The 26,239-nt window shown below is 47.9% G+C and overlaps 1 protein-coding gene and 1 pseudogene across 2 annotated transcripts; one reads left to right on the plus strand and one right to left on the minus strand.

Moving 5' to 3' along the window:
- Window positions 1-1,992: 1,992 nt before the first annotated feature.
- Window positions 1,993-26,221, plus strand: RAB43 (RAB43, member RAS oncogene family). 2 transcript variants are annotated; one of them, XM_059706813.1, is made up of 3 exons: window positions 1,993-2,430; window positions 21,029-21,206; window positions 25,152-26,221. In XM_059706813.1, exons 1-3 carry the CDS (start codon window positions 2,233-2,235, stop codon window positions 25,400-25,402), a joined length of 627 nt encoding a protein of 208 aa, XP_059562796.1. In that variant the 5' UTR covers window positions 1,993-2,232; the 3' UTR covers window positions 25,403-26,221. The 2 variants fall into 2 exon arrangements, with proteins under 2 accessions (XP_059562796.1, XP_059562795.1); XM_059706812.1 differs by having other exon boundaries at window positions 1,998-2,430; window positions 21,023-21,206.
- Window positions 13,688-17,703, minus strand: LOC132240113 (keratin, type I cytoskeletal 19-like; annotated as a pseudogene).
- Window positions 26,222-26,239: the final 18 nt, after the last annotated feature.

The following is a 26,239-nucleotide window of genomic DNA, read 5'->3' on the forward strand; positions in this document are numbered from 1 at the left end:
CCTCATCCAGTCTCTTCCCCACTTGGCCAGTAAAGCTGGTGAAGGGTTCTCAGGGGGTATACTAGTCCTGGGGGACTTGTTCTCTGTGGTCTCCTTAAGCTACAAGAAGGCCCTATTCCCCTTTCTATTGGGGAGGGCATGGATTTTTGTCTTCTTCGCTGATGTATTCAAGACCCTACAGCCGTGGACAAACTGCGGCCCGCGGGCTGGATCCGGCCCGTTTGAAATGAATAAAACTAAAAAAAAAAAGACCGTACCCTTTTATGTAATGATGTTTACTTTGAATTTATATTAGTTCACACAAACACTCGATCCATGCTTTTGTTCCGGCCCTCTGGTCCAGTTTAAGAACCCATTGTGGCCCTCGAGTCAAAAAGTTTGCCCACCCCTGAAGAATACCTGATCCATAGCAGGCATTAATCAAACTTACTGAATTAAATGGAATTAGAAGAGATCAACCAAAGGACTTGTATGCATGCATATAAGCCTAACCAATGGACACAGACACCAGGGGTTGAGGGGATGAGTGTGTGTGTGGGGGTGGGCAATGGGGGATAAGGACACATATGTAATACCTTAATCAATAAAGAAAAAAAGAATAAATGGAATTGGAATGCTATAGCCCCCTTGTAAGAGAGCTGTATGAAGAGAGCAGGAATGTTCTTAATTCCCTTTCATCTTGATAGCTGGAAAGTGCTTTGGGAAATAGGTTCTATTTGATCTATTTTAAGCTTCTTACAGATGTTTGAATATAATTTCTCTGAGGATCCCTGGTTCACTGGGCCATCTTGGGAGCTGGTTTGTCCAACAGAACTGCCCACAAACCTCCCTTATTCCTCTGCTCACGCCAATCTTCAGTGCGTTTCAGATGGGTTAGTTCCCCCATAACACCAGCTGAGCCAACCTATTCTGAGACATTTGAGAAGCTGTTTCAACCGCTAGGCTTTCTTTTGGGGTTGTGATGTTCCAGCTCCTCTTTCTGGCTTAGTTGTCCACCAAGTGAGGTTCCCTAATTCTCCTCGCCCCAGAGTACTGGACTGGGAGGTCATCTTGAGCCACAGCTTTCAGGTGCCTCTCCACAAGGATTCTGGCCTCCTTCCCAGTTTTATAGCCAGCTTAATTTCTTAGACTTCTCCTTTATCCTTTTTAGTGTGCTGCCAGGCCTTTTCCTTCTTCAGTGTGGGAAAATGCTTCCTTCCATCCCATCTTCTGTTGGAGGGATTCTGCATCATTTGCCCTGTTAGTGTGAACACTAAGATGACACTGCTGTGGTTGTCCACTCCCCTAGTGAACACTCGAGAGGAGGACATTCTGGATCCAAGTGCTGGGTCAACAGGCCCCCAGGCCTGCAGGCCCAGAGTCCCCACCATTCCTATGAGCCTGCTTCTGACTGGGGAAGAGCAGCAGGCAAGCGACCCCAGACAGGCTGGCCAGGCCTGTGGAACAGGGAGGGAGGACGGGAGGCACTGGACAGCATCTGGGGTCTGGGCTGTAGAGTAGCTTAGCTAAGGAAGAGGTGGGCGGTGTGGAGTGCGGAATAAATAGGTGGAGGGGGCGTGGCGAGTGCTGGGGCGGTGCCGAGGGTGAATAGAAATGTGGGTGATGCTGGGCTAGGTGTTGAGGGCGGATCTGGGGGCGGAGCTGTGGGCGGGGCCTGGCGGGGAGGAGCTGAGGGCGGATCTGGGGGGCGGAGCCTGGTAGTGGAGGAGCTGAGGCAGGACCTGGGGGGCGGAGCCTGGTAGTGGAGGAGCTGTGGGCGGAGCCTGGCGGGGGCGGAGCTGTGGGCGGTGCTGAGGGTGAAGCCGGGCAGGGGAGGAGCTGTGGGCGGTGCTGAGGGTGAAGCCGGGCAGGGGAGGAGCTGTGGGCGGTGCTGAGGGCGGAGCCTGGCGGGGGAGGAGCTGTGGGCGGTGCTGAGGGCGGAGCCTGGCGGGGGAGGAGCTGTGGGCGGTGCTGAGGGCCGACCTGAGGGCCGGACTGGCCTGGCGCGGAACCGTGGGCCAGCGGCGCGCTTCGCAGATTCCGGATTAGGAGAGTTGGGGCGGAGCCGGGGCCGGCGGGCTTCGGGCTGGCCGGGGCGGGGCGGAGGGCCGGCCCGGGCGGACCGGGGCCGGTGTTCGGCGGCGCCCCAGCTTCAGGTGTTGGGGCGGCTCCACGTCGCCGGGCGCCTGTGGCTTCCGTGAACCCAGGCCGCCCCCAGCGTCCGGAGTGCCGGCCCTCGGCTCCCGCGAAGCCATGGCAGGGCCGGGCCCGGGGGACCCAGACGAGCAGTACGATTTCCTGTTCAAACTGGTGCTGGTGGGCGACGCGAGCGTGGGCAAGACGTGCGTGGTGCAGCGCTTCAAGACCGGCGCCTTCTCGGAGCGCCAGAGCAGCACCATCGGCGTGGACTTCACCATGAAGACGCTGGAGATCCAGGGCAAGCGGGTCAAGGTGGGAGGCCCGGCCTGGGGTCCCCGGGCCGGGGGCCTGGCCCTCTTGGGCCACTGCGCAGCCGGGGCTCCGACGTGCACTGGGGTTGGCCAGTGCCCCGGCAGGTCTCCCTCAGCGGGGCGGGGATTGCTCTGTCCCCTCGGTACCTAGCGCCCAGGAGAGTTCGGAGGCGTCTGCCAAACCCCTTTCGCTTTTCCTTTTCCCTCCTCCCGTGGGGCAGGCCTGGGCCTGGGGGTCTGAGCCCGCTGCCGTCCGCACAGCGCCTGCCTCGGGCTGTGTGTGTGAGTCTGTGTGTGTCCGGGGGGAGTGGGGAGGAGACTCTGCCCTCGCGAACTCACAGCCTTTACTTTGCTCCAAAATCATGGGGAGGCAGCTGAGCGCCTCGGTGCCGGGGCGGGGGGCCTGGTGACTCCGGGCTGGCCCGACCCGTCCCCCCGCGGGGGAAGCCGAGCTCGGCCCGCGGGTGGCGGCCGCCGCGCGAAAACGACACCCGCCCCGCGGCTCGGAGCGATCAGGAAGTAGCTGCCTCTAGGACCCGAGGGCCCAAACTTTGGGTCAGAATTTCCGGCCTGGCCACGCCTCTCTGGTCTCTTTGTGGACTTGCTGGTGGAACTTTACTCGTCCACGGCCGGCGCTGGTCCCCTCCCCCAGCTGGAGTTTATGGAAACTGAAAATTTCGCAGATACCGGAAGGTAGGGCTGAGGACCAGTCTTTGGCAATGGCTCGGAATAGAAGCAGCAGGATGTAGTTGCCACAGTGCCCTGGCAGTTGTTTGATAAATAATATTTGTGATTATGAATCAGAATTTCTTAACCTGGTGTCAGCCCTCTCGGACAAAGCATTGTTCTTTCTCGCTCAGGAACTTCACTTAACTTCGCTGTTCAGAAATCCTTGTCCTTCTTTCACGGTTTTGAGTTCACATGATCTCCAGGACAACTTTTTTTTTTTCCTTTCAATTGTGATTATCTTTTACTTTATTAATTTTAGAGAGGGGGAAAGAGAGAGACAGAGAAACATCGACCTGTTGTTCCACTTATCTTTGCATTCATTGGTTGATTCTTTTTAAAAAAATATATTTGTATTGATTCCATTTATTTTTTATTTTTATTATTTTTTATTTTTTATATATTTTATTGAGTTTTTACATAGAGGGAGGGAGAGGGATAGAGAGTTTGAAACATCGATCAGCTGCCTCCTGCACACCCCGTACTGGGGATGTGCCTGCAACCAAGGTACATGCCCTTGACTGGAATCGAACCTGGGACCCTTCAGTCCACAGGCCGCCGCTCTATCCACTGAGCCAAACCAGTTATGGCTGTATTGATTTCGGAGAGGGAGGGAGAGATAGAGGCATCAATGATTAGAGAGAAGCTTTTATCAGCAGCACGCCCCACACTGGAGATGGAGCTCGAAACCCAGGCATGTGCCCTGACTGGGAATTGAACTGTGATCTCCTGGTTCATAGGTTGTCGCTCAACTACTGAGCCACACCTGCGGGGCTCCAGGACAACTCTTGAGAGCACTGGGCAGGGGCAGTACAGGGCAAGTGTTATCTCTGTGTTCTTGAGAAGTTGAGCCAGGGTATTGGAGTTGTTGAGTCCTGATGCTGGGGGCTCTGCCTCCTTGGTCTGCTGTAGCCTGCTCATGCTTGCCTTTGGCCCAGATACTTAGCTCTTTGTTCCTGCAAAAGTTGGATAATTTCTCAGTGTTGCCTCCCTCCTGCCCCTTCAAGGACAAAAAGTAAGCCAATAGCTTTTACATGACCACAGTGCATCTAGAGTCGATGAGACAGTGGAAGCAGAAACTACCTGCCTGAAGGTTTTTATTTTTTTATGTTTTATTCTCACATGAGGACATTCATTGATTTTTAGAAAGGGGATAGGAGAAAGAGAAAGAAGAGAGAGAGAGAGAGAGAGAGAGAGAGAGAGAGAGAGAGAGAGAGAGAGAGAGAGAAGAGAAAGAAACATTGATTGCTTCCTTTAAGTGCCTGGACCTGGGATTGAACCCACAACCTAGGTATGTGCCCTGACTGAGAATTGAACTGGCAACCTTTTGGTGTGCAAGGACCAAGGCTCCAACCAATGGAGCCACACCGGCCAGGCCTGAAGATTTTTTATTTTTTTTAATATATATTTCAAAAATATATTTTTATTGGTTTTAGAGAGGAAGGGAGAGGGAAAGGGAGAAACATCAATGTTGAGGTCTGCTGCCTTCTCTCGCCCCCTATTGGTGATTGAGCCTGCAATCCAGGCATGTGCCCTGACAGGGAACTGTGACCTCCTGGTTTGTAGGTTGATGCTCAACCACTGAGCCACACCAGTTAGGCTGAGGGCTTTTTTTGTTTGTTTTATTTTGTTTTAAATAGTCTTTTGGGTTTCTGTGTGTTTTTGGTCTCCTTGGAACAGAAGGGGAAAAAAAGCAAGGTGTGGCAGGCAGCATTGAGTCATTATTTGGGACCACCCCTTTTAGAGCTAACAGGTGGCCAGGAAAGGGCTGTGGAATATATCCATGGGCAAGTTTGTGCCCTGTAACCAGAAGCCACAGGGAAAGTGGAGTATTAAAATATAGGCATAATCAGCAGTGGTGCTCTTGCAAGTCATAAGCCTGCTCCAACTCCAGTGTTTGTGGTGGCCCGTGCTGAAGGTGGTCAAGGAGGGGGCAGGGTGTTCCTGTTTACCCAGCAAGATAACAACCTGTGCCCCTTTGGAGCCCAGGGTGTACTGTGAACCAGAGCACAGGTTATGCAATGCAGAGCAGGCAGTTCATTATTTCTTTTCCTTATGGTCACCTCCAGATTTTTCTTAGGAAGCAGCCAGGTGGGACTGGGAATAGGACAACAGTGTAGAATCATTGCCCTTCTTGAGAGTTTGTTTGCCAGCTATTTTACAGATGTGCTCTTATTATTAACACAGGACACACTTGCACCAGAGCACACAGCTACTGAGTGACAGAGGTTGGAATTTTTCTTCCAGTTTTTCTGATTCCAAAGCATTAGATCTTTCTCCTCCTCCTTAGAATCTGATTGTTGGAAGTGGGAGAGCCTTTGACGGTTATTTACCTCCTCATTTTGCAGTCAGAGAAATCTGAAGCCCGGCGCACTGAAGAGGCTCTGAATTAAAACTGAGCAGTAGTGGGTGAGGGACAGTCTCTGAAGTCAGGCTTTCTGGGCTCTCCTGACTCATCAGGAACCAGTCATCTTTCCTCTCAGAGACTGTTTTCTCATCTGTAAAATAACTGTGAGGTGTCTTCCAGCAATGTAATTGAAAAACATAGGGTTATTGAGGTTTAATTTACAATAAACTTCACACCCAATTTTAGGTGTATAGTTCTGTGAACTTTGACAAACATATGCAGTCCTGTAACCACAGCCACAATCAAGGTCTAGAATACTTCCATCAATCCAGAAAGTTCCCTTGTATCCTTTTGTGTTATTGTCTCCCTTCACCCCAGTCCTGGCAAACTGATCTGTTTTCTGCCCCTATAGTTTCATCAATGTGATTTTAACGGAACCTTTGGTGAACAGAAGGGATTTAGTTTTAGAACCTTTCCAGGTTCTGTCCGGGGTCCAACAAGCATCCAGTGTGATCTCCTAAACTCCCTTTTCCTGGAATGCTGGCTTTTGCTCGATTTAAGCTTAAGGAACCTTAAAGATAGATCACCTAATGGTTTTCCAGCTCCTCCAAGCTCCAGTGCTTGAGGATATGGTGGGGTGAAGGGGGAAGGTCAAGAGACCACAGGTTTAGAAGAGCCTTAACGAACTTCTCACACAGCCAGAAAAATACTAATTTTAGTTAGTTTTATATTGAGGTCCCACTTGTTTTCATTTGACTAAAAAGTTCTGCTAAAAAATAAAAAGTTTGAGACATCACAGATATAATTAAACCCCTTTATTTTTATAGTTACTTCCTATTGGATCCAGAGTAACATTCAAACTCCTTACCTGAAGAAATGGGCCACTGCCTGCCTTGCGGACTTCATCTATCTCCCTGTGCCCCTCACTCAGAAATCTCCAGCCCCACTAGCTTTTTCTGTTCTTCAACCATACTTGCCTCAGGCCTTTTGTATTTTTGTCCCTGCCTGTCACACTCTGTCCCAAGGGGCTCTGCTTGAGACCACCGCTTCATCATTTAGTTTCCACTGAGAATGCCACCTATTCAGAGAGCCCTTCCCTGGCCTCCTACCCCTCCTTTTTTATTATGGGATAAGTTTAAGGATAAGTTCATAGCACTTACCAAGACTTGAAATTATTTTGGTGTTGGTCTCCCCTGTACAATTTTAGCTTCTTGAAAGCTCAGGGATCCAGTGTGCCTTGTGTAATCAGTGAATCCCTACACCTACAACAGTGCTCAATACATGTCTGTTAATAATTTTTATATTGAGGAAGCTGAGGCCAAAATACAAAAGTGAAGTGACCAACATGCCCAAGGCCACATGCAAGTCAGTGGTAAAACCAGGATTTGAACCCAGTCAGGCTGACTTCTAAGCCCAGTGTTTTTTTTTTACACTTGATCCACCCTTCTGAGTCCCTTTGTGTTCATAATGATAATCCTGAGATCTTGTAAGTTAATGAATCTAGTAAAAGTGAAGTTGTGGCCACCACACTTTGAGAAAAGAACGTGGGCATTTTATAGATTTTCAGTTATAAAGATTGAAATCCCAAAGAATTTCAGGGTAAACAGATGTTCAGCTAACAGAACATCTAGCCAGTCCCAGATAGCTCACATAGCCTGCTGTGCTGGTTAGCAAGGCTCTGTATGGGGTGATTGGTTCCTGTCCCCTACCTCATGTGAATGCCGTTTGCTCTAGCTAATCAGACTGAACTTCCGAGAGTGAATCTGGGTGCTGCTAGTCTTTCACATTGTGGAGTCTCTGAAAGAAAACACTGGATTAGGATTCTGAAGGTCTGGGTTGTATGTCCAACCACACTGTGGCCAGTTCCTTGGCATTTACGAAATGGAATTAATGATCTTCATTCTGCCTACTTCTTAGGGTTGTTGGAAAACTGTGGACATGATTAAAATAGTTTAACATTCTCTGTATATATTTTTGAATAGATAATTCATTCACATGGTTCAGAATTCCAAATTTCAAAGATGTGAAAGGACATGCAGTAAAAAATCTCTTTCCACATTTGTTTCCCAAGCCACCCAGTGCCCTCTAATAAGAGGTAATCAATGTTAACCCATTTTTTTGTCTATCTTGAAAGTATTGTAAATAAAACCAAGGAGCCCTAGCCAGTTTGGCTCAGTGGCTAGAGCACTGGCTTGTGGACTGAAGGGTTCCGGGTTCGATTGCGGTCAAGGGCACATACCTTGGTTGCAGGCTCATCCCCGGGCCAGGCCCTGGTCGAGGAGCGTGTAGGAAGCAACCAATCAATGTGTATTTCTCACATCGATATTTCTGTTTTTCCCTCTCTCTTCCACTCTCTAAAATCAAGGAAAGCCCTGACTGGTTTGGCTCAGTGGATAAAGTGTCCGTCGGTCTGTGAACTGAAGGGTCCCAGGTTCGATTCCTGTCAAGGGCGTGTGCCTTGGTTGTAGGCACATCCCCAGTGGGGGGTGTGCAGGAGGCAGCTGATTGATGCTTCTCTCTCATCAATGTTTCTAACTCTCTATCCCTCTCCCTTTCTGTAAAAAATCAATAAAATATATTTAAAAAATAAAAATAAAATCAAGGAAAAAATATCCTTGGGTGATGATTAAAAAAACAACAACCCCCCCCTCCCAAGGAATCACAAATATAAGGAATTATTTTATTGCTGTTGTTATTTTTCTCCCTACATTAGACAAATTATTTTTTATTTTTAAATTAAATTTTTTTTCAATTATAGTTTACATTATTATTTTGAATTAGTTTTAGGTGTACAGTACAGTGGTTAGAGTCCAGCCGTGGGCAAACTACGGCCCGCGGGCCGGATCTGGTCCATTTGAAATGAATAAAACTAAAAAAAAAAAAAAGACCGTACCCTTTTATGTAATGATGTTTACTTTGAATTTATGTTAGTTCACACAAACACTCCATCCATGCTTTTGTTCCGGCCCTCCGATCCAGTTTAAGAACCCATTGTGGCCCTCGAGTCAAAAAGTTTGCCCACCCCTGGGTTAGACAATCATATAGTTTACAAAGTGTCCCCCGCAATATTTCCAGCACTTATCTGGCCCCATACATAGTTATTACAATATTATTGACTATATTCCCTGTGCTGTACTATACATCCCATGACTATTTTTGTAACTACCAATTTATACTTCTTAATCCCTTCACCTATTTTACCCAGTTCCCCAACCCCATCCCTTCTGGCAACCACCAGTCTATTCTCTGTATCTATGAGTCTGTTTCTATTTTGTTTGTTTGTTCTTTAGATTTCACATGTAAATGAAGTCCTATGGTATTTGTCTTTCTCTGACTTATTTCACTGAGCATAATCTGTAGGTCCACTCATGCTTAGATACATTATTTCTTAACCTGCCCCTCTCCCACAACTCCTCAACCTCACTGTCCCCTAGAAAATTTCAGTTGGTTCTAAATCCTTAAAACATTCTGAATGTTCCTCTACTCAACTCTTATCTGGGACAACACAAAGGCCTGTTATGTAAACTTGTTTTTGCAGATTACTTGGGATGCAGGCCTCAAGTTTACACAGAGAGGTTAACCTTGTAAAATTAGACACCATTTCTTTAGCTCTCTCTCCGGCTCACGCTCCCCTTGGGGGCTGGGTCTCTCACTCACAGAGGTCAATCCACCCCTGGGCCAGGTCTCCAGCTTCGGGACATCCAGCCGTGAGTCTAAAGCTTCCCTTGGCCCCACAGTCCTTGTGTGTGGCACTTCCAAAAGGAAGGTAAGGGTAGGTAAAAAGAACCAGCTTCTTTTTAAAGCTCAGGGGCTGGCTTTGCTCAGGTGCTATTCCTATTTCAATAAAATTGGTTTGACTTTTTCAGTTTTGATCAGAGATAGCGAAAGGACTGTTAGGTAAGAAAGAAGTTCTTGTTGGTTGTCTGAAGAAACCTGGTGTGTGTGTGTGTATATACATATAGATATATATATATATATTAATTTTTATAAAATATATATATATTTTAGAGAGGAAGGGAGAAAGAAACATTGATGTGAGAGAAACATCGAACATCAACTGGCTGCCTCTCCTCTCCTCTACTCCCCAAGCCCCCATGGGTTGACATTCAACCACTGAGCCATACCAGCTGGGCTGAAGAAATCTGTTCTTGATACCACTGGCAACCATCCTCATTGCAAAATAAGCCTTGCCTCTCAAGTTTTCTGAAAGTCCTGAGGCAGCATGTGAAGTGGAAAGAGGGCCAGTGTTAGAACCCAACAACATCAGGTTAAAATTTTGGCTTTGCCAGATAGGCCCTGATGTCACTGCTTTTAATCTGCTTCACCTGCAAACCCCTAACTTTAAGGACCTGGTGTATAGCAGACCATCAGTAGATGGGAACTGATGTTGGTGTGGAAATCACCTGAGGGAGACAGTGGCATGGGAAGACAGGAAGTGTGGGGTTGCCCAAGTTACTTCACTGATCTCTTACTATATCAGTCAAATGAAGAAAAGAATCCTTGTCTGACCTACCCATATAGGGTTTTCTGTGTAAGAAAAAGCAAGGGCCTGGCCCCTGCAACGGATACTGGCAGAGATTCCACAAGTCACAGACGGCCTTTAGCACCTTGAGACATACACTACATGTCAGGTAGATGTTTAAGTGGCAGTGAGTTCACGGTTTATTTATCCATACTGTAAGTATCTACTCTTTCTTAGGCATTGTTATAAGCACTGAGGAGAAGAAAAGGGAAATAAGAGACCGTTCTTGTTCTTTAGGAGCTAACATCTGGTTGGCGAACATCTGTGGAAACCAATACCTAGCGTGCAGTGGTGTCAGTGCTGTTTCTGTAGTGACTGTGATTTCTGAACCAAGACTTGGAAGACATGGCCTGACAAGTACATATGTGTTTATTGTGGTGACAGCAGGACTGAAGTTTTAAAATTAGTACTGTTCCCTCAAAGCAGGATCCCATGGTTGTCATAGGGATGTGTGTTGAGTGCTGCAGGGGCACAGAGGAGGCAGCAATCTGCTCGTCCCAGGGTTATAGAGGTAGTGAGGTTTGAGTTGGGCCCTGAAAGATAAGTGAGAGTTTCCTAATGGGGACAGACAGAAAGGACTTTGCTACCAAGATCACGTATGTAGTAACTGTGGAGATGTGAAAGTGGAAGTGTGTGTGTTCAAGTCAAGTGTAGTTGGAGTGTGGGAGTAGTGAGACTATGGATGGGGTCAGGACCAGCCTTCTGATCATACTAGAAGGTGTGTTGACTGTCCTTAGGGAGGACACTGGTTACGTTTGTCTGGGAAAACCACCGTTTTTTCCTGAGGCTTGACATGGGCCGGAGGCATAATCGGCAGTGATTTTAGGGCAGCCAAGGGATCGAGTCTGAGTGAGCCTGCCGGCTTGGCCCACTCTCCATTAATTCAAGTAGCAGGGCATAGGAGGCACAGTTAGAGGGAAGGCGAAGTTCACTTTGGGACATATGGCATCTGAGCCCCCTGTAAGCCAGGCTCTTGTTTATGAGAAGTTTTGGAAAAAAGGAGCAAGTTGAGTTTCAGGGAATTATTGCAGAGGCTGTGAGGGCTGCATAACACCATTTACCAAAGAAACCAGAATTTGTAGTCAGGCTGGAAATGATTTGTGGAGTTGCTGTGCACACAATACAGCATGGGGTTACACAGAGCTCTTCTTCTTTTTTTAAATTAAATTTATTGGGGAGACCAGCCAGTGTGGCTCACTGGTTGAGCATCGACCTATGAACCCAGGAGGTCACAGTTCGATTCCCTGTCAGGACATATGCCCGGGTTGCGGGCTTGATCTCCAGTGTGGGGCATGCAGGAGGCAGCCAGTTAGTGATTCTCTCTCATCATTGATGTTTCTAGCTCCCTCTCCCTCTCCCTTCCTCTCTGAAATCAATAAAAATATATTTAAAAAAAATTTATTGTGGAGTCAGAGCTCTTTTTATATTACTTTCCTGTGACTCCTCATCTAAAAAGTAATTAGACTTACCTTTTAGGGCTGTTTTGAGTATAAAATGGACCAATAGTTGTGAAGCACTAATAGTGGTAGTGCCTGAAGGTTCTCAAAGCATGTTACTAGTAGAACCCCACCTTCACCCTGTGCTCCCACTGGCCTGGCAAAATGAAGCTGGTCGCTGCTATTCCCAAGTTACTGGTAAGGAAACACAGAGTAGGAAGCTACTATGACCATCCTTGACCACTTGACTGGTGGAGTAGGTCAGGATTCCTGATTTCTCTTTCGTTCAGACCGCAGATGGCTCTACCAAGGAGAGCTGCATTGTGACAAAGGACAAGGAAAGTAACCTTCATGCTGGGATTTGAGGAACCCGTGTTTAGGGGGCTTGAGGAATTTATGCTCAATACTGCTGACTGCAGAGAAGTTGTCTGTGTTAGGTTCACGTTGTTTATTCCTCCCTGTATTGCTAGCTCGGCATTCTCACTTTTCTCTTCACTTGGTCTCTGTCCAGCTCCCTGACTGTCTTTATTCCGCTAATAGACCGGAGTTTTGTAGTGTCTACTATGGTCCTATTGGTGCACTCATGTCTCAGGCTGTGACTTGTTTGTGAGCCTGGGCCAACCTCTTCTCTTCCCTTGGAGAACTGAGGCAGGAGAATGACAACAGTGTTGGCTGGAGGAGTGGCCCACAAACCACCTCCTGGTTCGACTCACTATATCCCAAGATACCATGAAAAATAGCTCAGGAACTTGTATTTGGGTCACTCTGACCAGTTTTTAGAGTTTTGCCCTGAGCACTAATTTTACCAAAGTCCTTTTCTACTGTGAAGAAGCAAGGAACTTTCCACTGCCTGATTTGTCATGCAGGAGAAAGACTATTCAAATAAAATCCTCTTATGTTTCCATTCGGCGGGACAGTGCTGGACACGGTTTTTGGGAACTTAATCATGTGTGCTTTTTGTTTGTTTGCAAGAATAGTGTTTATATGGTAAACAAATAGCAAAAGTACAGCCTTGGCTTCCACTAACCCCACAGTCTTGGTGCAGGAAGGTCATCTTCCAGCAGTGAGTTGGAAGAGTCAGGCGATGCAGCGTCGCCGGTCTCTGTGTTTCAGAGCAGGGTCTACTGTCAGAGGATTCTCCATACTTCTTCAAAGGCTGTGGTAAGCGTTGCGCAGGTGAAGGCCGCAGAAAAGGGTAGTTGCTGATGGACACTAGTTTCTCTGTATACTCCACACTGAGCTTGCTATGGGCCAAGGCCCCCACTACAGAGGCAATAGGGTTGCTGCCGGGCACCAACTCTTGCACATTACTGACAACCGGGATGGAAAAAGAAGTACCAATTTTCAAGCATCCAACTGGGCAATGATCTCACACTGGGTTCTTAATTACCGTAAGAGCTTCTGGGGGCCATCCGTTGCTCGAACACTGCATTTGTCTAAAAGGTGAACCATGAGGCCACAAAAAAACGGTCAAAGGTTCTGGGAATTCGAGTCTGGGGGTTCACTTCAGTCAGCACATTATTCTGAGTATGGATATAACCTTGCAGCAAGACAGCTCAGTTGAGAGGACTGAGGTTTTGCAGTGTCTACTATTGTCCTATCGGCGTACCATGTCTCGGGGTGCATTTTATGTTCCCTGTCTGGCCCCCAAAGACACCTTAGTTTGGGACATTTGACTTAAATGGCTAACATATTTTATGGTGTGGGCTGTTATAGAGTCAAGAATTAAGGGCTCTGGGAGCATGGTGGAAAGAATGAATTCTGCTAGGGTTGGGCCCAGGCCTATGTGTCAGGGAGAGCTCTACTGACCACGTGACTTTTGAACTGGGGTCCTGAAGGTTTGGTAGGAGTTCACCAAAAGATCAAGATGAATGCAGTCTATCCTAGAAAAAGGAGGTAATGACAAAAATGACAATACCCCACCATGGGTGTGGGGACTCAGAGGGACAGTGTACACTGGGAGTTGTTAGGCGTGGAACTTAGAAGAGAAAATTAACCTCATGGAGACGGTGCTTCCCTGACTGAGGCAGCAGCTGATGGGCTGGAGCCTGTCACCACCAAGGACAGAGAAGGATGGAAACAAGGACTCTTGCTGTCTTGGAACCCCCACCCCATCCTACCCATTTGAAACTCACCTGACCATCCCCTGCTGAGTGGGAGGCTGGCAGCTCCTGTCTTCCAGGCTGACACCCTCTGGGAGCCATTCCCATCCTAACTGGACCTCACTTCAACCCTTTCTGCCCAGCAGAATCTTCTGGACTTCACTCCAGATATCAGCAGCCAAGGCAATTTCCCCTAAAGAGAAAGTCTGGTAGGGAAAGGTGAGAGAAGCTGGAGGTGTGCCAGGTGGGGGGTGAGACAGTTAAGGAGTGAGGGCGCAGGTACAGTTCACAGTACAAAGTCCCTGTCTGTTTGTCAAATGAGAGTACAGGAGAGTACTTCTGGGGGTTATGGGGCTGGTTTCCTAAACTAGGGCCTAGAGTCCAGCTACTAGATGGAGAGCAGGCAGCGCAGGGTAACAGGCTTGTAAGGGCAGAAATAATACTCATCCATCCACCATATATTTATGGAGCACCTTCTACATGCCAGGCACTGTGCTGGGTGCTGGACACATGGAGAAAGCCAAACAGACACAAGTCTCCCAGGAAGGTTCTCTTTAATTTATCTGAAAATATCTTTGTTTAACCCTCATTTGTGAGAGATTTTCTTTTTTCCTGGATAGACTTTGGTGCTGAGAGTTTTTTCTTTTCAACACTTCTCAGCATTGTCTTCTGGCATTCATTATTTCTGATGAGAAGTCACTTGTCATTTTTGGTGTTGTTCCTTTATGTCTGTTTATTCCTCCCAACTGGTTTAAAAATTTCTTTTTTACTTTTTTTTTTTTTAATCAGTTTGGCTATGGTTTCCCATTATATATTTTGTATTTCTTTTGCTTGGGGTTTGCTGAGTTTTTTTGATAATTAAGTTAGTATTTTCAACAAATTTGCAATTTCATTCATTAGTTCTGCTACATTCTCAATATTTTCTACTTCTGGGACTGCAGTTATGTGAATATGAGACTGTTTGATATTGTCCCACAGATCCCTGTTCATTTTTTTTTCAATCTATATTTTTCCCCTTTATTCTTCAGATTGAATATTTCTATTAATTTTTCTTCAAATTCACTGGTTCTTTTTTTTTCTTTTGCATTTTCATGCTGCTGCTAACATTATTGAATGATTATTCCATTTCACTTATTGTACTTCTAAGTTCTAGAACCTCGAGTCTCTTTTAAATATCTTTAAAAATTATTTTCATTTTTTGCTGAAACCCCCTATTTACTCACTTATTGTGATCATATTTGCTGTAATTTTTTGACCATATTGTCCTTTAGTTTTTTTTATTATATTTAAAATAACTGTTTCAAAGTATTGCCTATTAAATCTATATATGGGCCATTTGGCATCATTTTTTTATTTTTAACTTATTTATTTTTAATCCTCACCCAAGGACATGTTTAGAGAGAGGAAGGGAGGAAAGGAGGGAGAGAGTGAGCGAGAGAGGGAGAGAGAGAGAGAGAGAGAGAAACATCATTGTGAGAGAAATATCAATTGGTTGCCTTCCTCACATGTCCCGATCAGGAATCAAACCCAAAACCCAGGTATGTGCCCTGACTGGGAATTGAACCAGCAACCTTTCGGTGCACAGGGTGGCACTCAACCAACTGAGCCACTGTCGGGCAATTTTTTTTACTGGCATTTAAATTTTGTTTTTCAATTAGAGTTGACATTCAGTATTATTTTATATTAGTTTCAGGTGTACTGCATAGCAAGTAGACACTCATATATTTACAAAATGTTCCCCCGATAATTCAAGTTACCACCTGGCACCATACATAGTTATTAAAATATTATCGACTCTATTTCCTACGCTGAACTTTACATTCCCTATGACTGTTTTGTAACTACCAGTTTGTACTTCTTACCCCCCTCCCATTTGGCAACCATCACTCTGTTCTCTGTATCTATGAGTCTGTTTCTGTTTTATTTTGTTCTTTAGATTCCACGTATAAGTGAAATAATACAGTATTTGCTTTTCTCTAACTTATTTCACTTAGCGTAACTCCCTCTACATCCATCATGTTGTCACAAATGGTAAGATTTCATTCTTTTTCTATGATGGAGTAATATTCCATTGTATATATGTACCACATCTGCTTTATACACTCATCTATTGATGGGCATTTGGGTTGCTTCCATATCTTGGCTATTGTAAATAATGCTGCAGTGAATATAGGGGTGCATATATCTTTTAGAAGTAATATTTTGGATTTCTTTGGGTATATACCCAGAAGTGGAATTGCTGGGTCATAAGGCAGTTCCATTTTTAATTTTTTGAGGTAACTCTATACTGCTTTCCACTGTGGCTGCACCACTCTGTATTCCCATCAATAGTGCACCTTTTCTCCACACCCTCACCAGCACTTGTTTGTTGATTTATTGATAATAGCTTTTCTGACAGGTGTGAGGTGATATCTCATTGTCGTTTTAATTTGCATTTCTCTGATGATTAGTGATGTTGAACATTTTTTTATATGTCTATTGGCCATCTGTACATTCTCTTTGGAGAAGTGTCTACTCAGGTTCTCTGCTTATTTTTTTTTTCCTCCCTTGAGCCATAAAATTTTATTGACAGGTCAGAGGAAGAGCCGGGGTAAGGCTCCCTCCCTTCCAGAGCATCCCTCTGCTGGAAGCAGGAAGCCCAGGAGTCTGCTGGACTCAGGCCGTCTGGGTGACGGGCAGGTTGGTGATAGGCTTCCTGGCCCTGACACAGGCTGTGGTAGGTGGCGATCTCCTGCTCCAGCTATGTCTTGATGTCAGGAGCTGCTGTTACTCCAGGTTCTGACGCTTAGTGCCAGCACAAATGTCACTCAGCTGGGCTTGGATACTGCTGATAGCGCCTGGACCTGTCACTAGGCTCTGAAGCAAGTCTGTGTTCCAGCCAGCGTGCCTTCTAGGGTGGCTTTCATGTTGAGCTGAGACTGAAGCTTGATCTCCAGACCAGTTGGTGGCCTCTGTCTTGCTAATCGTTGTTTTTTCTTTTGTTTAAGAGAGAGAAAGAGAAAGGGGGTGGAGAGGGGGCGGGGAGAGTGAGAGAGAGAGAGAGAGAGAGAGAGAGAGAGAGAGAGAGAGAGAGAAACATCAATTTATTGTCTCACTTATTTATGCATTCATTGGTTGCTTCTTGTGTGTGCCCTGACCAGAGATTGAACTGCAACCTTGGTGTATCTGGACAACGCTCTAACCAACTGAGCTACCTGGCCAGGGCCGTCTTGCTAATGGGCTAAATCGGCAGTTACTCTGTGTGGCCAGCGACCTCTGGTTCAGCTTCTCAGTCTGGCTGGTGAACCAGGTCACCATCCTTCCAGTTCTTCTCAGGTTCTTCTCAACCATGACCAGGTTTCTCATATCACTCGGGATCTTGGCAGGTCAGTGCTGGAGTGGAATCCACCTCCACACTGACCTTGTCACCACCTGGCCCTTTAGGGCACTGATTTCCTCATGGTTCTTCAGGTAGGCCAGCTTTTCCTTCAGGCCTTCAATCTGCATCTCCAGATCTGCTCCTGCCGTGGTCAGCTCCTCCAGCTCTTTGCACAGGCCATCGATGTCAGCTTCCATGCTCATGCGTAGGGCCTGCTCTGCCTCGAACTTTGTTGGGAGTCATCCACAGCCAGACGGCATTGTTAATCTGCAGGACAATCTTGAGTTCTCAATGGTGGCACCAAGAATCTTGTCTTGAAGATCATCAATGGTCTGGTAGTAGTGGCTGTAGTCATGGGCACCCGGGCGCCTGCTTCTGGTGCCAGTCATGATCTTCACCTCCAGGTCACCTGTTGGCCTCCTCCAGGGCATGTACCTTCTCCAGGTGTGAGGCGCTGAGGTCTTGAGGTTCTGCATGGTCACTGTCTCGTTGCCCACCAGAAGCCTGTCGGACCCAGCCAAGGTGCCCACATAGCCACACCTGTAGCCCTCAGAAGAGGGTGAGGTCACGAAGCAGACGGAGGACATCGACACACCACAGTCCTCCAGGCCCCCATGAATGGTGGGTGTGCGGTAGGCGCCTTTGCTCTGAAGTGCAAGGTGCCCGCCCATGCCTTGGAAGGATGAGGAGGCCCACAACTGGCAATGCACTATAGGAAGTCATAGTGAAAGCGGACTCTGCCACTCATCAGAGGAGTGGAGAGGCTGTTACCTCTCTCTACTTATTTTTTTTTTCTACTTATTTTTAATTTGGGTTGGTTGTGTGGTTTTTTTTGGGTTTTGTTTTTGGTTTTTAAGAAATATATGGCCCTAGCCAGTTTGGCTCAGTGGATAGAGCGTCAGCTTGCGGACTGAAGGGTCCCAGGTTCGATTCTGGTCAAGGGCACATGCCCGGGTTGCAGGCTCCTCCCTGGCTCGTGCAGGATCTTAGTAGTTAATTAAATTACTGGTTGATCACCTTGAACCTGTGTATGTTTGTTTTTATGTTTTGTTAGTGTTCAAGGATGTTTGTTTTGCCTCTCTAACCGGACAGAACTCAGCCTCCAAACCTGAGACTTACGTTGGGTCTTGGTTTTAGGATTTGTTGGGGCAGGTTTATGAAGGCCTTCCTCCAGCCATGGTTTTCACTCATAGTATACAGCCTTCCTGATGTCTCAGCTTAATAGCTGGGTCATTAACAATGTGCTAACGAGGCACCTTGATGTGTCTGGGTGGAACTTCAGCATCCCCTAGCACTGCTCAACCTCTATTTCTGTGTTTGGTCTATTCTTAACTCTGTTGGAGCCACTCTGGTAAGATTCTGGTAGTCTGATCCTGTGCATGGAGTCCTCAGGTGAGGACTCACTGGGAACTCCCCCACATAGACTGTTGGGCTCTCACCCCCCCTGCATTGCTCCATCCATCACATCTAGAGATGCTGATCTTTGCCTCCCTGGCTGAGTGGGGCCACCATGCTCTGCTTGGATTCTATCCACTGTCCTGTGGCTAGAAAACCGCCCCTGGGTAGAGAGTTTTGGTCATCATAAGGTACATTTCATGAGCTTTGCTTCTTGCAGGGTTACAGTTTTGTGCTGCTTGTTTACATCAGGCAGCACAACGGGGTTGAAAATGGCAGCCTCCCTGTTTTCCTCAGTCCAATGGTTGCTTATGGAGGGAAGGTTTGTCTGCTGTTGATCACTGTGCCAGGGCTGGAAGTTGTCCTGGAGTGCTGGGCCTGCTCTGGATGGGTGAGCATCCAAACGCCCTGCTTGGCTGTTGTCTTGGCATCTCACTTAGCGATTCCCTTTGCTTCTCTTTTGAGTTGAATTCTCTGTTTTCTGAAGCCCCCGTTTTCTTATTTTTGATTGGTTTCTTTAGGTAGAGGAACCTTCAGTAGTTTCCTGATAAAGGGTGGTAGGAAGGTAAATTTTTCGAGGCCTACACGCCTGAAAATGCCTTTATTAAACCATCACACTTGACTGATAGTTGATTGAGTAGAGAATTCTAGATTGGAAATAATTTTCCGTCATAATTTTTAGGGATTGTTTGATTGAGTATCTAATACCATGTGAATCTTTTGTGTGAAACCTTGAAACCTGTTTTTTCTTTTTCTGTTTTTACTCTGGGAGTTTTTCTTCCCTATTATTCTGGAATTCTCAGTCATGTGCTTTGTGTGGGTCTGTTTTCCTTCTTTGTGTGTGTGCTTAGTGGACCCTGTCAATCAGTTCTGGGCATTTTCTTGAAGTATTTCTTTGATTTTACTTCCTCCCCCCACCCCCCTTGAACCTTTTTTTTTTTTAAATATATTTTATTCATTTTCCACAGAGAAGAAGGGAGAGAGACAGAGAGTTAGAAACATCGATGAGAGAGAAACATCGATCAGCTGCCTCCTTCACATCTCCCACTGGGGATATGCCCGCAACCCAGGCACATGCCCCCGACCGGAATCGAACCCGGGACCCGTCAGTCCGCAGGCCGACGCTCTATCCACTGAGCCAAACCGGTTTCGGCCCCCCTTGAACCTTTTACTATCACATATTGTACCTCCCAGGCTGTTTCTACAATTTTCTTTTCTCTTTTCCATCTCTTTGTATTTATTTTTTCCTTTACCATGAAGGGATGTCTTCAACTTTTATCTCCCAACCCTTATGTTGTATTATTCATTTTTGTTATATAGTTAATTTTCAAGAGCTCTTTTTTATTTCTGATTGCTCCCTCTACTTAACGTGTTTATTGTTGTTTCACAGATCTTTTCTATCTCTGAAACTCTTGATGATTGTTTTTGAGGTTTTTGCTTTTGCATAATTTCTGTTTCCTCCAAGTTGCTTTTTTCCATGTTTATCCTCTGTCTTTAGTGTTATATGCTCTCCTCGGGGGTGTGGAGATGAGTGCTTGGTCATTTGGATCCCAGGTTTGTGTAGTGTCAATGTTTACACCTTTTGCTTCACCCCATGCATGAGCTAGCAGACAGCATAAGCCGTGGGGTATGGAGCCTGGTTTCCCTGTAGCCTCTTAGAGCTGAAGAGTAAATAGGAATCCTCAGGGCTGGAGGATTGTATTTGGCATGTTGTGGCCCAGAGGTTAACTCTCAGACTTTTCTTGGTGGGGCCTAGGGAAAAGGTTGTCACCTCCATACCGAGAGGGTCATTATCCCTGCCCCCAGGAGCTGTCTGAGACCCCTGAGGTCTGTCCCACTCCGGACAGACTAGAGGGCCTCTGATACCTTGAGAACTAGGTAGAGAGGCACTGACAGTACTTGTGCCAGCAAAGGAGCGTGGATGGACCTGCAGCCCAGTGTGGACCAAAGGCTTGTGTTCATCCTCAGAGCCCCAAGAACCTGTGATTTCTGGAGTGGAGAAAGCAATCCCTGAGCTCCTGAGAGCCTGGTACCTGCCTGCTCTGATGCCTGTCCGCAGTATCTCTCCCAGTCCTAGAACTGGTGGTGGTCTCCACCTAGAGTGGGAGGCCTCCTCGTCTGGGCACAGTATAGGGCCAGGTCTGCCCTGCTCTATCTTGTGTCTGTCTTGCCAAACTGCTGCCTCTATAGAAAGCTAGAGAAGCTCCTGCCACACCCAGGTACCTCTCCTGCTGGCCAGTGTCCAGGAGGGCTGGGCATTGGGCCCTAGTGAGTGTTGCTAAGTGAAGACACGGGCAGGAAAAGATGCCAAGCTTTTTGCGTTTGGTCAAGATGGGTCAGTTGATGGTAAAGGCCCCAGGAAGGGCTCTGCCCGCTGCTTCCCCTGGGCCCTCATTGACACAGCCCAGGCCTCCCTTACCACCAAGTAGGGAGCATAGTCCTGGGTATTTCTGATGCAGATAGAGAACCCTAGTTGTGGGGGAGCCTTACACAGCGCAGGGCCACTGAGTTGCTTTCTAAGGGCTCAGAAGGGCTTCTCTCTCTCTCTCTCTCTCTCTCTCCACCTTTAGACCTTCTGTGTGAGTCCAGTCAAGGTTTGGGCTGGTGGCCTGCCAGTTGGAACCAGTGCTTTCGGCATGGGTGTGTGGGGTTGCCCTCCTGTCCCGGCCATGTCATCCGGTTCACGGGAGGCTTCCTATGTCTTTAGCTGCAGATCTGGGACACTGCCGGCCAGGAGCGATTCCGCACCATCACCCAGAGCTACTACCGCAGTGCTAATGGGGCCATTCTTGCTTACGACATCACCAAGAGGAGCTCCTTTCTGTCAGTGCCTCATTGGATCGAGGACGTGAGGAAGTATGCTGGCTCCAACATTGTGCAGCTGCTGATCGGTGAGCTGGGAGGGATGAAGTCAGGGCTGGCAGGGTTCCTTGGGACCACAGATCCTGTCTGTCTCAGTTTCTCCTTTTAAAAAAAAAAATTTTTTTTTTATTGATTTCAGAGAGGAAGGGAGAGGGAGAGATAGAAACATCAATGATGAGAAAGAATCATTGATCAGTTGCCTTCTGCACACCCCCCTATGAGGGGTCGAGCCTGCAACCTGGCATGTGCCCTGACTGGAATTGAACCATGACTTCTTGGTTCATAGGTCGATGCTCAACCATTGAGCCACACTGGCTGGGCTCTCTCTTTTTTTAATCCTTACCTGAGGATATTTTTCCATTGATCTTTTAGAGAGAGGGAAAGACAGAGCAAAACATTGATGTGAAAGAAACACATGGATTGGTTGCCTCCTGCATGTGCCCCAACCAGGGCCCAGGCCGGGGAGGAGCCTGCAACCAAGGCACGTGCCCTTAACCGGAATTGAACCCGGGACTCTTTGGTCTGCAGGCCAACACTCTATCCACTGAGCCAAACCGGCTAGGGCTTCTCTCTCCTTTTAAACAGAGGAAAGCCAGAGCACAGAGCGGGCCTGAGCTTATCCAGGCAGGAATGGAGCCAGAACTTGAAATTCTGATTCTGCTCGTCACTTGTGAAGTTTATTTAAAACTGGAGTTTGGGAAGAAAGGGAGCTAAAGTTCGATTTGCGGCGCACACGTGTCTGCACAGTGGTCAACACTGGTTCAGTCTTCACACGTGTCTTTGGGTTTAATTCCCATAACCTGACTACTCCTTACTTGTCAGGGCGTGGGCATGAGGCTCAGAGAAGTGAAATGATTTCTCAGTTCAAACAGCCTGTGAGCATACACACGTGAAATGTGAATGTGGTTCTAGTACTAACCATAACTCAGCAGATTAGGGCTCCTCAAATGTTCCCAGGCCCCCAAAGCCATAAAGCACAGCTGCTGGGCACCTCCTGCAGAGCATTCAGTTCAGGAGGCCTGGGTGAGGCCCAGGGATGTGCATTTCTAACACGTTCCCAGGTGACATCTGGGACAGAGCTGTTGCCGACTCAGGGAACCCACTTTGAGAACTACTGTTGCAGAGATGCGGATACCTCCATTTCCCATTTTTTTCTCCTCATAAACTTCCCAGAACTGGGCTCAAGAAGCTTTGGACCACTTGTGTGACCCCTGGGTCCTCACCTCAACAGTCAGACTGATTTTTCTAAGATGAGGTTGTACAGATGGGTCCTGGATGTCGCTCCAGCTGGGGAAAGGGTGGCTTGGTCCCACACACCTGCCTGGACTGGGGAGAGAAGGGCTAGCAGAGCTCATCTGCCCGGGAAGTAATGGAGCTCTCCTTGCCCAGCCTTCCACATTCCTTTTATCCAGGACATTTAAAATAAGACATTTTATTATTGAGTATTTTACACAAATACAGAAATAACATAGTATAACGAACCTTAGACCCAGCTTCAGTAACTCATGTCACATTTCACCTCCACCTCATCCCCTCCCTCCCTTGTATTATTTTCAGGCAATTCCTAACTACATCTGTAATATTTCATCTGTAAATATTCCAGCATGAATCAAAAGATAAAAACACGCCGAAACCGGTTTGGCTCAGTGGATAGAGCGTCGGCCTGCGGACTGAAAGGTCCCAGGTTCGATTCCGGTCAAGGGCATGTACCTGGGTTGCGGGCACATCCCCAGTAGGAGATGTGCAGGAGGTAGCTGATCGATGTTTCTCTCTCATCGATGTTTCTAACTCTCTCTCTCCCTTCCTCTCTGTAAAAAATCAATAAAATATATTTAAAAAAAAAAAAAAAGAGCAGAGCTGTTCTTTAAAAAAAAAAAAAAAAGATAAAAACACTTAAAAAGACATGACAAGAGTACCATTTTCACATCTAAAAATATTGACAATACCTGAATAAATCAAATAGCTGACCTGTGTTCAGATTTATAATTACTCATAAACAACATGTGCTTTTTTTTCTTTTTGAAATTAGGATAAGTTTCACACATTGAAATTGATTGCTATATCATTTAAGGTTACCAAAGAAATTTCAGATATTTATAGACATTTATCTATTTTTTTGTCCTCCCTATAATCTACACTAATAAAAGAGAAAAATGGTAATTGGCGTACAACGCTACCCTTTTCATTGGCTAATCAGGGCTATATGCAAATTAACTGCCAACTAAGATTGGCAGTTAACTGCCAACAAGATGGCGGTTAATTTGCATATGTAGGCACAATGCAGGGAGGCGAAAAGGAAAGCAGGAAAAAGCCTCCTGCCACTGACAGTGATCGGAAACCCAGGGGGGAGCTAAGAGCTGGGGGGCAGGGCAAAGGCGGCCCTGGGGCCGCCTTTGCCCTGCCCCCCAGCCATGATCGGAGAATCAGGCGCCTTTGCCGCCCTGGCCAGTGATAGCAGGAAGTAGGGGTGGAGCCAGCGATGGGAGCTGGGCACGGTCGAAGCTGGCAGTCCCAGGAGCTAGGGGTCCCTTGCCTGGGCCTAAAGCGGAGCCTGCGATCGCGGGGCCAGTGCAGCTGCGGGTCCCTGCTGTCCGGGCCGGACGCCTCAGCCAGAGGCGTCCTGCAGGGGCAGGGGCGGAGCCCACGCGATTGCGGCGCCCCCCGCTGCCACTGCGGGTCCCCGCTGCCCCGGCCGGATGCCTAGGCCAGAGGCGTTAGGCCTGGGCAGGGGCGGAGCCTGCAACCGCGGGGAGCTGGGGGTCCCTGCCCAGGCCTGACACCTCTGCCGGAGGCCTCAGGCCTGGTCAAGGGTCCGATCCGGTGATTGGTGATCGGAGGGTGATGAGGGTCAACTCCTCTGGCCGAGGCATCAGGCCTGGGCGGGGGGCGGAGCCGGGGATTGGGGGGATATGATGGTCCCCTTGCCCGGGCCTGAAGCCTGGGTCAGAGGCATCAGGCTTGGGCCGGGGGTGGAGCAAGCAATCAGAGGGAGATGGAGGTCCCCTGCCCAGGCATGATTCCTGGGCCAGAGGCCTCAGGCCTGGGCGGGGGCCAGAGCCAGTGATCGGGGGGAGATGGGGGTCCCCTGCCCAGGCCTGATGCCTCTGTCAGAGGCATCAGGCCTGGGCAAGGGGCCGATCCTGCGATTGGAGGGTGATGGGGGAAAACGCCTGAGGGCTCCCAGTATGTGAGAGGGGGAAGGCTGGGCTGAGGGACACTCCCCCCCCACACACACACCCAGTGCACGAATTTCGTGCACCGGGCCCCTAGTCACATTATAAAAGTCAACCATTTAGAAACTTAAAAAATGCTTTTAAAAATTGGGTCAAGGAGTAGTTTACTAGATGATTTGGAATGTAATGAGACACCTCACACCTGTAGGAGGAGCCAGTGATGTGCTCTCAGATAAAGTGGTCGTCTGTGTTCTTAGTAGTAGAAAAATAAGAGAGAATAAATAATAATAACGGAATTTTACCAGAAAAAAAACAAACACAAAAAGAGCAGTGCCAGATTTCTTTAACTTACACATTTATGGAGTACCTGCCAGATGCCAGTTGTTTTCATGTTTGTTGTATCATTTAATCCCTGCTCTGCTGAAGGTGGCATCAGATGGGGAAATTGAGGCTCAGAGATGAAGTGACTTACCTAAGTGATAGGAAGCTGGAGTTTCTACCCAGATTTTCTTCTAACGTTAAAGTATGGTATTCTTTTACCTAAATTTTATTGCTGTATCTTAGAAAGAGTCAAAATATACAATCCTCTGGCAAAGGTTAAAAACAGAGTGGGGTGGACTACAGGATAGAATAGCAGCTTTAACATAACAGTTTGGTTGTTGTTTTAAAGATCGCCATGCACAGCTAGGAGCTGACAGGGCATCAGGTGGGCTTGGGCTTGTCAGTTTGGCCCTGCCACGCGGGACAGGGCTTCCCTGCACCAGCCGACCTCACCGCGCTGCTCCTGGCCTTTCCCCGCAGGGAACAAGTCGGACCTTGGTGAGCTCCGGGAGGTCCCTCTGGCTGAAGCGCAGAGCCTGGTGGAGCACTATGACATCCTGTGTGCCATTGAGACGTCTGCCAAGGACTCAAGCAACGTGGAGGAGGCCTTCGTGAGGGTGGCCACAGAGCTGGTCATGAGGCACGGGGGTCCTCTGCTCAGTGAGAAGACCACCGACCACATCCAGCTGGATAGCAAGGACATTGGAGAAAGCTGGGGCTGCGGGTGCTGACTGGGGTGCAGGGCAGGCAGGCAGGGGCCTCCCCTTCTCCTCGCTCTGGTCTGCCAAGCCCAGCCCTCCAGAGCTGGCCCTCTAGGGCACCCGCGATTCTAGAGCAGCTGGATAAAGTCCTGGAATCATTCATCCCATGGCCTGGATGCTTGATGGGAAAGCTCCCCCAAGGAAAGGAGAAGCAGGGTTCCTCCTGCAGGAGCCTGTGGTCACAGGGCAGGGTGTGGGGCCCACCCTGCCGGTCAGTGGCTGTTCTCTTCATGCTCTTACATTTCAGGACTGGCCCGAGCTCACAGTGTGGACCACAGCTGGAGAGGGGCCTGGACCTGCCTGCCCTGCTCTATACAAACTGGTTCTGACCATTTCACACCTGTGTCTGCTGCAGCCGTAGCAGCAGGTTGCTGCCTCCCAGGGGTGTGACTGGTTCCCAGGTCATTCCAGGGCCTCCCTATGTAGCTGAGAGAGCAGAGCAACCAGCCCAGTAGGTGGTTTCTGAGCACAGCCCAGGGAAGCCCCAACTCCTTCCAGGGCAGGAACCGTCTTCACTGCCAGCTCTGAGCTCACAGACACCATGGGGCCCAACGTGCTGCCTTAGCAAGACCTCTCCAGTTTTCCATGTAGCTTCTTGTTTTCATTCACAAAAGTGTAGGCCCACAGCCAAGCAGGGATTGTCTGCTGGCTTGGGACCCAAAGTTTTGTCACTCAGGTTGCAAAAACACACAGTTGATTCTTCAGTTCTGAGGTCTCAGAAGCTTGGGGGTTGGGGAATGAGATAGGAATCTGGACATTTAAGGGAAAAGTAAAATCTTGCATCCTTGAGGCTCAGGTCTGAGAAAT

This window comes from Myotis daubentonii, chromosome 8 (assembly GCF_963259705.1).
Source record: "Myotis daubentonii chromosome 8, mMyoDau2.1, whole genome shotgun sequence".
NCBI classification, from domain to species: Eukaryota; Metazoa; Chordata; class Mammalia; order Chiroptera; family Vespertilionidae; genus Myotis; species Myotis daubentonii.

What these genes read in the sequence shown, in the direction of transcription:
- RAB43 (XM_059706812.1), top strand. Translation starts at nt 2,233, where the DNA reads ATGGCAGGGCCGGGCCCGGGGGACCCAGACGAGCAGTACGATTTCCTG. An exon ending in TCCAGGGCAAGCGGGTCAAG is followed by an intron (nt 2,431 to 21,022) that starts GTGGGAGGCCCG and finishes CTATGTCTTTAG; the next exon opens with CTGCAGATCTGGGACACTGC. An exon ending in CATTGTGCAGCTGCTGATCG is followed by an intron (nt 21,207 to 25,151) that starts GTGAGCTGGGAG and finishes CTTTCCCCGCAG; the next exon opens with GGAACAAGTCGGACCTTGGT.